Source organism: Mixophyes fleayi, chromosome 12 (assembly GCF_038048845.1).
Source record: "Mixophyes fleayi isolate aMixFle1 chromosome 12, aMixFle1.hap1, whole genome shotgun sequence".
Taxonomy (NCBI): domain Eukaryota; kingdom Metazoa; phylum Chordata; class Amphibia; order Anura; family Limnodynastidae; genus Mixophyes; species Mixophyes fleayi.
The window spans coordinates 34,695,180-34,709,321 of record NC_134413.1 but is presented as its reverse complement, the minus strand read 5'-3'; the positions used below and the strand labels follow the sequence as shown (position 1 = coordinate 34,709,321).

Sequence of the window (14,142 nt, the reverse complement as noted above, 5' to 3'; positions counted from 1 at the left end):
GTCTAGCCGTAACAATTTGGCCCTTGTCAAAGTCACTCAGATCCTTACGCTTGCCCATTTTTCCTGCTTCCAGAACATAACTTTAAGAACTGACTGTTTACTTGCTGCTTAATATATCCCACCCCTTGACAAGTACCATTGTAACACATATACATATATATATATATTATAGAGAGATGGATTAAAGGTCTTGAAGCGAATAAAGTGGCAGTGGTGTATTGTCATCTCGACTTTGTGTCTCAATTCAAAAACTTGAGGGCCCGTTTGCCAGCCATCATGTCTGTCAATACCAATGAAACATGTTGTGCAATTTCCCCTCTAATTAATATATCCAAAATACCATTCTTACATGTATTGTATACTTTCAAACATGTCTATTGTATGGGAATTGTTTGGAGATAATTATATATAATAATAGTTTAATACTAGGGCTTGTGTAGAACACTATATTCATTTGCTTTGTCACTCTTCGTCTTAGCTCTCTTCTACGCTACGGTGGAAATCTTTCCCTGCAGAGTGCAATGAGTGTGAGGTTTAACAGCAGCGGGACCCAGCTGCTAGCACTGCGCCGACGGCTGCCTCCTGTGCTGTACGACATTCACTCACGTCTACCTGTATTCCAGTTTGACAACCAGGGTTACTTTAACTCTTGCACCATGAAGAGCTGCTGCTTTGCTGGAGACCGAGATCAGGTGAGAAAACTGATAACCTGTCCCAGGTCATATTGCAGCTCTAATTGTAATGTATAAATCCCTATGTACTTTAGCCATATAAAGGAAATAACATTTCTATTATAAATTAGGTATTTTTTTTAAAGCATCATTTTTTACTGTGTTGCTGTGTCAAATAAAATGTACAAGAACTTTATAGTTCCTTTAATAATGTTAATCTGCTTCTGAAGTCCCTCCTCTAATTGAGTCTGTCGGTAGGAGTTGGTTAGGGGTATACTATAACACCCCCTACCGGCTTTCAGGTGCAGGATCAAAGTGGAATTGAAGTCAAACATGAAGTGAATATTTGATCACTGCGTATCTACTATGCTCATATCCATCCGCAGTATCAGTATTAACCACCACAAAAATCAAAAGAATATCATGTTCATTGTATTTCATAAGCATTGTAAACTGTACTGCTCATTTAATATTTTCTTGTACATTGTAAATTTATCCTCTTAACATCCTTGAGTGAAAAAATAACAATTGAAGATGATTATACTCATCTACATGTCTCTACCCAGTGTTTGTGTGCTTGCAGACAAGGTGCGGATTTGATGTCCTTTACCTGTACCTGCCCATAATCAAATCCAAAAAGATGGTCTTTTGATCTATATTACTATTAATAAAATGTAACCAGGGAGACACTGCTGAAAACCTACAAAAGGGGGCTAGAAACAACCGGGAGACAGCGTAGGATGGACTGATACAATTGTTACACTAGCACAAGCAGTATGTTGCCTCACAGTTTATCCAGCCAGACAGCAGCTGCACAGCAAAGTAGTAACTTCCTGTCTGATAAGTATCTGCTTCCTACCTGTGACACACACATTCTCTAACACACAGAGACACACCTGCATACACACTTGAACATATATGCATAAAGAAACATGTGTACACAGACTTCCCCAATGATCAAAAGAATCCCTCAAGCGCATTGCATGGAAACACCTTCGTAAAATCAATTTGCACCTAATCTGGCGGGTAAAGGTGGGTATTCGGTAACGTATGCAAGGTGGAATCAGTAATAACATCACATAAGTGCTTCCACTGAAGAAACAACCTCTTCATTAATGTAAATTTTTTGTTGTTTTTTATTTCTAAAATACAGCTCTGCTTAGTCTTAAAATAATAATGTTTAATAGTGAGGGGACATTAGGGATACCTTTTATTTTATGTGTCGCTTCTTTGTGTTTTGAAGCTTTTTATTACATTGGTTGAACTGTGCCTACAAATGTGCACCACGCAGATGGGGCTGTCTTCTGTGCTTCCAATAAAAGCAGGTGCAATTGTGCAGAAGGAATAATGAAACTTCAAAAAAGAGAACAATTTGTTTTATGCATTTTCAGTTCATAATTTACCCTTACATTCTTTTTTTACACCTTCCTCCCTACTTATCTCATTACTATCTCTCATTTCTGCCCCCCCCCCCCCCTCTTCCAACACTGAAAGCAAAGACCATATCCTCTAACGGGTACTGGATCATGCCCTGCTAGGGAATCCGTGCAGAAGGATGGCAGTGGTATCTGTTAAATGGGTTTCTCCAGCTCTCTGCACCAGTGTTTCCCAAACTTAGTCCTCAGGTACCCCTAACAGTGCATGTTTTCCATATCTTCTTGCTGGAGCACAGGTGTATTCATTACTGACTGACACATTGTAGCAGATCCACAGGTGGTATAATTACAATGTGTCAGTCAGTAATTAATACACCTGTGCTCCAGCAAGGAGATATGGAAAACATGCACTGTTAGGGGTCCCTGAGGACTGGGTTTGGGAAACACTGCTCTACACTAATAATCTTACACATGCCATAAAGTCTTACGCAATACAGTATATTCCACCCTGGCTCCAGCAGACCTGGTCAAATTACTCCAAAGCAGACCGGACGCTAGAGGAGGTAACAGCTTGATGTTCTGCAGACTAGGCAGCCAGGAAATACATGTGCGCCGAGTAAGGAATCATTCTGGGTGGAGAGCAGAGGGCTGGCCATGGTCTGGTAATTAGGGCGCATTTCTTGTACACCCTCATGATTAAGATTTGCCCAGTCCTGGACTACAATTATGCTTTTAAAAATATAACACAATACAATATGTCACCTGACTGTTTACAAAAATATCCCTATACATTCTACTAAACACATTGTACACCAAATCGCCTGTGCCCTACACTAAAACATCTACACAACACTAAGCACACTAGACCAGTGGTTCCCAAACTGTGCGCCTAGGCTCCCTGGGGTGCTTTGGCGATCTCACAGGGGTGCCTCGGCCAGGGCAGGTGGTAAGCAGGGCGGGGGACTACTTGGTAATTAGTTTGGCTTAGGGGTGCCTTGAAAAAATTATGGAGACCCTATGGGTGCCTTGAACTGAAAAAGGTTTGGATCCACTGCACTAGACTACAGTATGTCACCCCCTCTCCGCCCTTATATCAGAGAGATACGCGTTACACTACGTATCCCTTCCTGTTTTTACAGCCAAAACTATGGGGGGTTTTATACTTGAACAAGCACTCACAGCATCCCTTCCGCACTTGGTGACAACCATTCAATTGTTGCTGTTTTTTTATTTATCACAGTCCATACTCGTTAGACCTTTTCTCACCAGCCGTATGCTGTACAACGTTCATGGCATGTCAGTTGAAGCATATGTTTAAAATTACATTCTGCAGCCAAATACATGTAAAAGTCCCTTCCACACACCTTGACACATTGTTAAGCAAAGGGCAATGACTGGGTTACTTCTGCTAATTTCATATTGACAATGAAAACACTGCTAATGACTTTTGTGAATCTGTTGTTAGTAACTCCATACAAAATGGATAAAACATTAATTATGTACCGATAACTGTTCTTAAGACAGCTACTTAACACTGTAGGCACAAATTTTGGAGTTCAATCTCGTTTCAGTTATCCTGAAGATGACTTCAGACCATCTTACTAGGAGATGTCATTAGAAGATGTTACCAAACTATTATTAGAACATTTACGTTATCTTTTTTTATTTTGTGTTTTTCTTTAAGGCCTTTATACCAAAGGGCTGTTTATTTTTCTTATTCTTGGATTATTTTTCTTACCCTTGGGTATCCTAAAATTAGATCAGAAGGAAGACTGAAAGATTAAGCAGTGTACTTCATAATAGCTGCAGATGGGCATGTAACAATGATACATGAAAGACAGTTAAACATTGAAAATAAAGCGCATTAGCTGTAAGTCCATTTTTGTGAATCTGGCTCTTTGGGGCATATTCAATTGTTGGCGTTATAGCCAAAAATCTCGCGGTGCGCGCACTATTACCGTCATTACGGTAATAGTGCGCGTACATACCGGTATTACAGTACTTTTCTCGCTGGATTTCAGCTCGCGGCTCAGGGAGCTGCGAGCTGAAATCCAGCCTACTATTACCGTAATACCGGTAATGGTTTTAACGCTGCGGGGATATTCAACAATTGAATATGCCCCAATGTGTGAGATACAATTTGAAAAATAGTCCTTATTTATGTGACCCTCTGATAAACCTCTCCTAGTGTGGGACACGATTACAGTTAGACTCTGAGGTTTGGTTACCTGTGTAAGCCATGCTTATTAAAGTTCTAGAGCATGTTTTCCTAGTTGTACATGTATCACTCTTCATTAATCTGTGGCCCAGACTGTGTAACCACAAGAGTTATCCAATGCATGTACATCACTTCCCACTCTCTTCTGTTCTTCCTGCATTTTAATAGGAGCTAACAAGGAATGCACCATCTACCTTTAGGCCAAATTTTGTATAAACAAAGCCAGCTGACAGTTTTACTGTAAACAGCCAGACGGGAGAGATGCTCAAGTCCTTCTATGAGAAGAATTCCTGAACAGTGCACCCTCAATGAATATCTCTAGCCGCACAGTCCCATACTTAGCATGCTTATGGATTACAGCTGTGGGAGCTTTGGCCTAGATAACATGTACATTTATTATCTCTGTCAATCTGGATAATAAGTGCAATGCAGAGATGAGACTTGTAAGTGATCATTTTCTAGTGTGCTCTTCCGTGTCATAGTCCAAGGAGAATACACGTTTTTCTTTTCTTTCTTTTTTTTTCTTCACATAGCGGGCCATAGTGATTTAGATATTAGCGTTCACCTTCTGTAGTCCTTATATATTCTGAATTTTGCTTCCATGTAAGGCAGTCTTCTATCTACCGGTGCCCTGAGCCTTCCCATCCTTGTAATTGCTTCCAGTAAAGAAATGTAGCCCTTGTGAAATGAAAGCAGGATTCTGGTTTTCATGGCTTCTGTTAACATTCCTTTGAGGCATCTCCGGATTATAGCACACGGTCAGAGCTCCTATCTGATCATCTGTCAGCACCCGCCTGCCCTGGGGGGGCTTGAATGGCAGGAGGTAAAAGACTTAGAGTCCTGAGGCATCTGTACAGCCCATGGAATGTTTGTGTACAGGGTATGCTCAGCTGATGGGATACTGAATGGGAACAGCAAATGATTAAAATCAGGCTGGGCCAGACTGACATATAAAGATCAGATAATTTCTAAGCAAAGTTAATTTCAGAATTGTGGTATAGAAGTCACGAGTCTTTTTGATAGTCATGGTTTTATTCTTAGTAAAAAAACAATCTGTTTAGGCTTTGAATATTATAATCAAGTAGCTGCGTCTCATTGCACTTTTGTTTCCATAGTATATTTTCATCTATAAAAAGTCAGCTCACTATGACCCCCTTTATACAATATAAAGTAATATACTAAAGATCACTAGACAACATAAGCCATACTGGCTCAATTCACCAAGATGAAAATTGCTTTTAGGGTGTTCCTCAAAGACCTGAGTTTTCAAGAGCACCAGTGGTAAATGTACCCCAAGCGTATCTCTGGCAGATTCAAGGGGCGTAATGTATTATTGCATAATAAACCCCCGACATTTAAAGGCATGTGGTTATGTTTCCGTATTAGGATGTATTTGGAATAAATGTATACACATTGGGGGTACTTGGAGAAAATGTACATAGAGTGGGGGACTGTGGTATACATTTACACATAATAAGAGGTTCATTTGGTGTCAGAGGGGAACCTAATGCAGAAAGGTTGAGAGACTCTGTTCTAGATTAGTCATTAAAAGGAGCATTTCTGTATATAGGCAACTTCTTCCACTTCTTGTTCCAAACACGTTCTACCACTATACCACAAATAATGCCAACATGTGTCCTACACATTTACAAGAGTATAACCAGCTGATAAACATAAGCATTTGACTCAAGCAGCTATCCTTGCTTAAATAAATACTCCCTTTTGCATAAATCAAATGTTTTCAGATTTGAGTATGTGATCTGGGGGAGAAATCTGGCTGGACAGGCTGAAACTTCTTCTACAATTATTCCAACTTCCTTTTCTCTGGATTAAACACGCTTTGTCCATCGCTTGGATGAAGAAGTAGCGGATCCATTGGGGAGTTGGTCTGATTGTCTGGGTGATGTAATAGGAATTCTTTTATCACAAGTCCTTCAGCATAAACAGTCACTGTGAATGGAAAGTGAAGTTTAACTTGTCTGTGTTATGTAAAACAGATACATACTTGTGTGTAAGTCTGTGTAATGCAATCTAACTAAATGTATCTTAATGCAGCCTCTGAGAACTTTGTGTTACTGACATCTCTGATAGATTTTCTTTTCTCCTTCCAATGTAAAACTACTTCTTCTCTCAGTTGGTGTTAACTACTGCACGTAATGTTTCCCAACTACAGTCGTCCTGTATTATAAACTGCCTGTGGATGAAGTGAGCTGTAGGTCATTGTTGCCTAGTCCATGTTGTACTTGCATGATGGTATTTTATTTTACATATATTTCTGAATTGCTCTTTCAGTTCATCTTATCTGGCTCTGATGATTTCAACCTGTACATGTGGAAAATCCCATCCAGCCCAGAAGCAGGTGTGTGACTGTAAATGTGAGTCTGTGGGGTTGGTCTTTGTGGGAGCCTCAGATGTCAGCACCACAGTGTTTCAGTTATTAGTCTCTGTACTCTGGACTGTCATAGAAACCTGATTATATCTCGAGCATGGTGTCACTTACAGCTTTCTAAACATGTGTCTTACTCTATATTTTTATAAGCACAGTACACATTTTGTTCAGATACAACGGTCTTATTTACTATTAAATTACAATAGTACAACTAATCAGACACTTCCTTTCTTTATATAACTGTAGCTGTGCTGAATTAGTATTCTTCATATCAGTTCATTCTGAGGCATGAGGCACTTCTTTAGTCACATGCATGTTGGATCAGCCCACATAAATGTGTGCTACCACTGTGTGCAGGCAGTAGGTACACTGCTGACTGTTGGCTATGAGTGTATTGATCATTGACATCATCATATTAAATAATCCCGGCCTCCCATGAGCTCCTGTCAAGTACTATGTAGTGTACCTGTAACCTACACACACACAGTGGAGGCAGCCATATTATGTGCAGAACCAATGTTCATACTATGACTTCACTCGGACCTAGTGACATCGCTGAACGGTGAGGTGCTTCATGTCTCATTGATGTCACTCGGATCTAGTGACATCACTGAGCGGTGAGGTGCTTCATGTCTCAGTGATGTCACTCGGACCTAGTGACATCACTGAGCGGTGAGGTGCTTCATGTCTCAGTGATGTCACTCGGACCTAGTGACATCACTGAACGGTGAAGTGCTTCATGTCTCGGTGATGTCACTACGACCTAGTAACATCGCTAAACGGTGAAGTGCTTCATGTCTCAGTGATGTCACTCGGACCTAGTGACATCACTGAACGGTGAAGTGCTTCATGTCTCAGTGATGTCACTTGGACCTAGTGACATTGCTGAACGGTGAAGTGCTTCATGTCTCGGTGATGTCACTACGACCTAGTAACATCGCTAAACGGTGAAGTGTTTCATGTCTCAGTGATGTCACGAGCTCTTGAATTCATAGGCTACATTCTAATCAATAATGGTTCAGCCCATATAATGACTGTCTCCACTGTAAAGGCAGTGGGTTCACTTTAAGCACTAAGAGAGCAGAACATATCACATAACTAATAACATTGGTAGTGCCAGCAGTCAGAAATCTGCCTTTTATTAACCGTGCAGTATAGTGACACAATAATGCAAGTACTGCAGTACTGTGTGTAAATATATGGAGTTTTATTAGATGCACAATACTGATCGCTCTGTGTATACTGCAGTCCAGCTGGGAAAACGTTCTCCACTAATGTTTGCCAGGCTTTGCTTTTGTAATCAATGCAATGCCTTGCCGAGATCATGTAGGTTTCTTATGACTTGACGTGGAGAGGAAATGATTCCCATCTCTGGAAAATATTTGTGTTCTAGAAGAAACTGAGGCTTATGTTATATATAGCACTTGGAGTCAGGATTATCCCACTGTATTCTACTCATGAAGTACATGGCTTTTTGCATGTTAATAGATTATATCCACATGAAGCATAAAGAGGCATTATGCCTGCAGGCACAAATAAGCTAACGTCTTCCTGTGTAAAGAAGATTATTGCATCGCAGTTGAGTATTAAATGACTTGGCACGGGTCCAGCAGCTACTGATCACAATGTTAGATGCTCAGAACATGACAAGGATGTTTTCACATATTGTAGTTGTGTCTTGTAGATGTCTAGCAGCTGAAAGGGCACATGGCTGGCTGGAACCCTACAGCATGTTGATGATTTTCTTAATATAATTAGTTCATTCTACTGGTTTTCTTCAGTAAATAATTCCGCAGTGCTTTGTTCTTTGTTTATTTTTTGTAGGTGGACCAGGCAGAGTTGTAAATGGTGCTTTTATGGTACTGAAGGGACATCGGTCAATAGTAAACCAAGTGCGATTCAACCCTGACACCTACATGATCTGCTCTTCAGGTGTTGAGAAGATCATAAAGGTGAGACGCTGAATAATTCATATCCGGATATAAAGAATAGAACACTACGCGTGCTATTAGCAGAAGTCCGCCATTGTGTATGTTTTGTTATGTCATAATTAAGGTTTGCCAGTTTGTTAGTAAATAGTAGTGGTTACAACTCTGAACAATGTGAGATGAATGTTGGTCTTTTGCCCATCCCAATACAGCAGAGGTAGGTAATGTGTCTCATCCCTCAGCTGTAGGGCATGCTGGGAGATGTAGTTTTACAACAGCTGGAGATCCATATATTGCCTAAGCCTTATATAGGGCGGCCTCCTACTTACCGGTATATAGTTCTGTGTCATGGAGCCTTGTACCAATGTTTACACTATGAATTTACTAGGACCTAGTGACATCACTGAAACATGAAGTGCTTCCTGTCTCGGTGATGTCACTTGCTCTGGAATTCATAGGCTGCATGCCCAGGAATATTGGTTCAGGCCACATAATAGCTGCCTTCACTGTAAAGGCAATGGGTTCACTTTAGGCATTCAGAGAACAGAACTTATCACATAACTAATAACATTGGTAGCGGAAGAAGTCTGATATCTGCCTTTTATGAAAGGTACAATATAGTGTCACACAAGTACTATATGAGGTATGGTGTCTAGTTTTACCAATATGTATGCTGTTCTGTAAATGGATGTGGTCACTCCATCTGCATTGCCCACTTCTGACCCCATATGAGAATTGCTGGAATAAATAACCAGCATGATATGTAGCTTATTTATTATGTGTAGGATGATGTACTCAATGAAAGAAAACGTAACTTAATGCTAACAATTCTATCATGAAAAAATAAAAATTTCTTATTGTAATGCACCTTTTCATCACCACGGACTCTTGTATGCATTTATTACGTATAGAACTTATTGTGCTTCTCCTCCCTTTCAATAATACCTGTCCACTTTACTTTTCAGACTCTGTATGTCAGCTACCTGTTTAGCTCGCTGGCATAGAACCTCCTATTGAGGTGGGTCTATGTCAGCTGTTCACAGCAGACAACATGCATTGCACACACAATACCTCCCTTTCCCCTATATCAAATGAAGTCCCTCCACCAATCACCTGCCAGCTGTCTCCCCCTAAGTGTACTACACATGAGTGTCAGGTAGGAGAGAGCATTCTTGTGATTGATGGAAGAATTCCCGTTGATGTAAGGGTGAGGTATGTGTGACCCATTTATGACTGAAAGCTCTGAAACGAACTTGCCTCAGTAGGCGGTTCTCTGGGGTATCATCGTGCTAATGAGGTTGCTGAGCAAGATATTGGAAATTATTATCGTAGATTTGTAAGGTGCCACAGTGTTCCACAGCACCGTACAGTAGGGAAAACAGGACATACATAAAACAAGTACATACTAGGCAGACAAAATAAATACTGACATGGAAACAAAGCGTATGGAGGACCCTGCTCAATAGAGAGCCTACATTATATGTGGAGGACGGCACAGCTGAGACAAGAGGAGAGAGTTTGGCTTAAAGTATAAATTGGGACAGCTGTGCATTAGAGTGAATAGTATCATCAGGGATATGATAAGATTTTAAAAAAAGAGATGGGGTTTTAGAGAACATCTAAAGATTTGACGGCTGTGGGAAAGCCTGATTGGGTGTGGTAGGGCGTTCCATAAGTGGGGAGTAGGACTCTGTTTCTCAAAAGGGGAGGAGAATTATAAACACCTCTCAACCTTTTCCCTTTCTGTGAATAGGGCCACTGCCTGTGTATAGACACATCATGCTAGGGAGTTGTCATTTCACCAGATCTGTGTCTAATGCTTTTGAAGTACTAGCCCAACCCCAATCATGAGCGCTGAGAGAGGGGTGCCTGGACAGTGTAGCCGGGCCTCCCTTGGGGGCATAGTGGTGACAGATTGTATGATAGGGGCAGATGGGGCTCTTGGCCAATCCATGACCCCAGCTGAGCCATTTAAAAGCTGGGCAGAATGGCTGCTTAGACCAATTGCTTCCTATTGGTCAGAGCTCACACCTGCTATGTATGAACATAGCAGGTAATGTACATTGTACACACACAATATTCCATGGTGTCAAAAAGGCCCTTTAAATGCAATTCAATGGCCCAAACATTGCAGTAGCTGATTTTGATTTTTGTATGATACAACCATTTTAAATGATATGGGCTATACATTTGGTGTAAAAAAAAAGTCATTATCTGTGTTGCTTTTACTTTATAGGTGTGAATTTAATCTTGATGAAACATCTGGTATATTATTTATCTTACAGATCTGGAGCCCTTACAAACAGCCGAGCTGTTCTGGAGACCTCAATGGACAGATAGAGGATGATTCACGCTGTTTGTACACACACGAAGAATACATTGGGCTTGTGCTCAACAGTGGAAGTGGTTTGTCTCATGATTATGCCAACCAGTCAGTTCAGGAAGACCCCCGCATGATGGCTTTTTTTGACTCTCTGGTCAGAAGAGAGATAGAGGGTTGGAGCTCAGATTCTGATAGTGACAGCACAATTCTTCAACTTCACCCTGGAGTCAGTGAACGTTCTGCTTATAGCGATTCAGAATCCTCCGTTTCTTTACCTCCTTCGCCTGCACAAATACCAGAAGAGTCTGATGAGGCGCTTAATACTGGGGAATCACAGAGATCAATGGAATCTCCTTCTACAAGACCTGGGATTACATCTCAAAAGTTGAGACTATTAGCATTGAGAAAATACCAAGACAAACGTCTGTCAGCCATGTCCAACAACACAGACTCTGATGATAATGCTTGTGAGACAGAGGCAGAGAGTGAACCTTTCCCTCGTCCCCGTTCCCCAAGTCCTGAGGAAGACCGATCTAGCAGCAGCAGCAGTAGCAGTGATGAAGAAGACACCCTTAATGATCGTAGGATCTCAATGCGACAGCGCAATGCCTTAAGGCAGAAACAAAAAATGCAGAAAGAGGAAAAGGCTAAATCTAATTCTGAAAGCACACCAGCTGTAATTGGTGAGGATGTTTATGATTACCCTCAAATTACAGTGGATGAACTTTCTACATCTACTGAATCTTCGCCGGACAGAAGAAGTCCTAGTGCAATAGATCGAAAGTCTTCACTCTGTTCTAGCATAGACTCTGTAGAAAGAAAGATCTACAAAGCTTATAAATGGCTCCAATATTCTTATATATCTTATTCAAAAGGTAAGGATGGAGAACCATCTACTGTGGATGGAGACAGTGAGGAGGTGAGACCAGGAACCAGCAGAAGGAGCAGTACATTACCACCCGCAAGGGAAAACGATGGCCTGTTAATTCCACAAGAACATAAAGATCTTCCTCCTGACAGCAACGAACCAATGCTTAAAGACTCATTATTAGACAGCCTTGGCCCCTATAAGCGGCACCAAAGTCAAAAGCAACTCTGGTTGGAGGAACTAGAAAATTCTTCTCAAGACACAGGGTCTTTAGAATGTTCATCTGAGACTAAAAAACTTAATGGAACTTCTGTCCATAAAGAGCTCACATCTTGCTCTGATGACTCTTGTGATCTACGTGACAGTAACATGGCACAAACCAGCAGTGAATCCCAGCAACTCACAGTAAACCAGCAATCCCCCTGTTCTGACAGTAAAAGCACAGACAGCAACTTAAGAAGCCAAGAGGGTGAAATGAAAGATGAGGAGGCAGATGTTCCTTGTACTCACCAGAGCAATGGTCATTTGCACCTTCATTCCACAGACTCTAATAACAGTGGACAGAGTTATGGGGAGCAGGCAGCAGGATGCTGTTGTTCGCACTCCAGTATGGACAGTGCCAGCTCAGCACAAGTGGTGACATCATTGCACAAGGGCATGTGCTTAACACAAGTGGGCTCTTCTAGGAGTACAAAAGATAATACCACATGTCATACGGACATTGGAGGTTTGCAGCCTCCAAGTGGACTGAAAAGACACTGGCAAGAGGAGTCGGAGAAGTCTTCTTCTGAAAAGAAAATGAAAACCTAAGTACTTTTCTCCTCAAATAGCTGAGGAGGGATACTTATAGTGTGTACAATCTGATTCTGGGGCTATGTGTGTCTGATTGCTTAAGCCATTCTTTGGCCTTGAGGCATAGCCAAATTTAGTTTGCACTAAAGAAAGCAATGTTTTCTTTAAGCTATTTTTATAATTTCTTCTCTCCATTTATGTAAAGATTAGAGTGATCTGGCTTCTGCCAACATGGGGCAACTGTACTGCTGGATATAAAATATGTCGGGGGCTCTTGCAAAGTGTCTCCTTCTAGTGGTGTGAGAGTGATGCAATGAGTGGCAAAAAATGTAACACTCTTAAAAAATATTTTTTATTTTTCTGTATATTGCCAAAGCAAACAAACACAACCTTGATCCATTGGATCTAGATATTTGTGACAAAAAAACTTTCGGACTTAACCAACAAATTAAAGAAAACCTTCTTTTCACCCATGTCTTGTTTGGGTGTTTTTTCTCAGTTGTTTGGGGTGTTACACTCCTTTAATAAGCTGCCTGTTAGTTTAGTGCTGTCGGTACACTGCAAAGGGTTGCTGTCTAGTTTTCATGTGAAATAAGGATATTAAACATTACTGGTGTGTATATTTGTATGAAACGGCTGTGAAATCACTAATCATTGATGACCATAGCTTTCTCTATGGTGACCCTTGTAGGGACCTACCTTATCCATATCGGAGAGTTACAAACTGGGCTGTACAAGCCCTGGGGGTACCCTAGGTGGCGTCCCCACCTTGGGAGGCGGGACTTGGAGGCGGCATCCTCAGCTCCTCAGTCTGGGAGTGTGGTGCTTGGCAGTGACATCATAGCCAAGTGCCACACTCACAGACATGGAGCAGCGGATTCACGTGTAAGAAGCTGCTGGCTGCTTCCCGTTCAAATAAGAGGCCGACACATCATGTGACGGCATTAAAACACTAACCATTGGTGCTCTAACTTAGTTTTGCCTAATGGCAGCACTGGTTACAAACATAATTCACTTCACGTTTGAAAACAACTCACAATTTTCCTGCTTAAGTCCTTTCTTCCTCCATCAGATTTACCTCAGTCAGACCTTACACTACAACAGAAGCAACCGGTCATATAATTCTCTCACAAAACAGCTTTCTTTTGTATATTTCATTAAACTAAAAATAGCAAAACATTGCAATACAAAGGTATCTTGTGTAAAATAGTAAAATATTTTAATTCTTTGTCAAAAAGTACTACTCACTTATTACAAGAAATAATCCGACCCTTGTTGTAACATATATATATATATATATATATATATATATATATATATACACAAGTTAACCCGTGCATGATACTCATGCATTCTAGTCAAATCAAGCTACTTAAGGTGTTAAAAAGGTTCTTGTCATGCATTTGGGCCTAGCCCAGGCCTCCTCAGGGGAACAGCGTTACTTCCCGACGCAAGCGCCCTTTTTTAACGTGGTTTTGTCCACATGTCACCACCTCATCATTTTTCTCCATCACCTCATCCTTCATCTTCATCGCCACATCCTTCATCAAGCTACTTAAGGTGTTAAAAACTCCCCA

General features: G+C 41.0%; 1 protein-coding gene across 1 annotated transcript in view; it reads left to right on the top strand.

The window, feature by feature from the left end:
• The window catches only part of DCAF5 (DDB1 and CUL4 associated factor 5), a 52,107-nt gene extending 39,073 nt beyond the window's left edge, over positions 1-13,034 (top strand). Inside the window, exons 6-9 of the mRNA XM_075193292.1 lie at positions 479-692; positions 6,558-6,624; positions 8,479-8,606; positions 10,868-13,034. Of these exons, the coding sequence (XP_075049393.1) occupies positions 479-692; positions 6,558-6,624; positions 8,479-8,606; positions 10,868-12,583 (2,125 nt within the window). The 3' untranslated portion in view covers positions 12,584-13,034. The remainder of the gene's footprint in view (positions 1-478; positions 693-6,557; positions 6,625-8,478; positions 8,607-10,867) is intronic.
• The last annotated feature ends 1,108 nt before the right edge of the window (positions 13,035-14,142 follow it).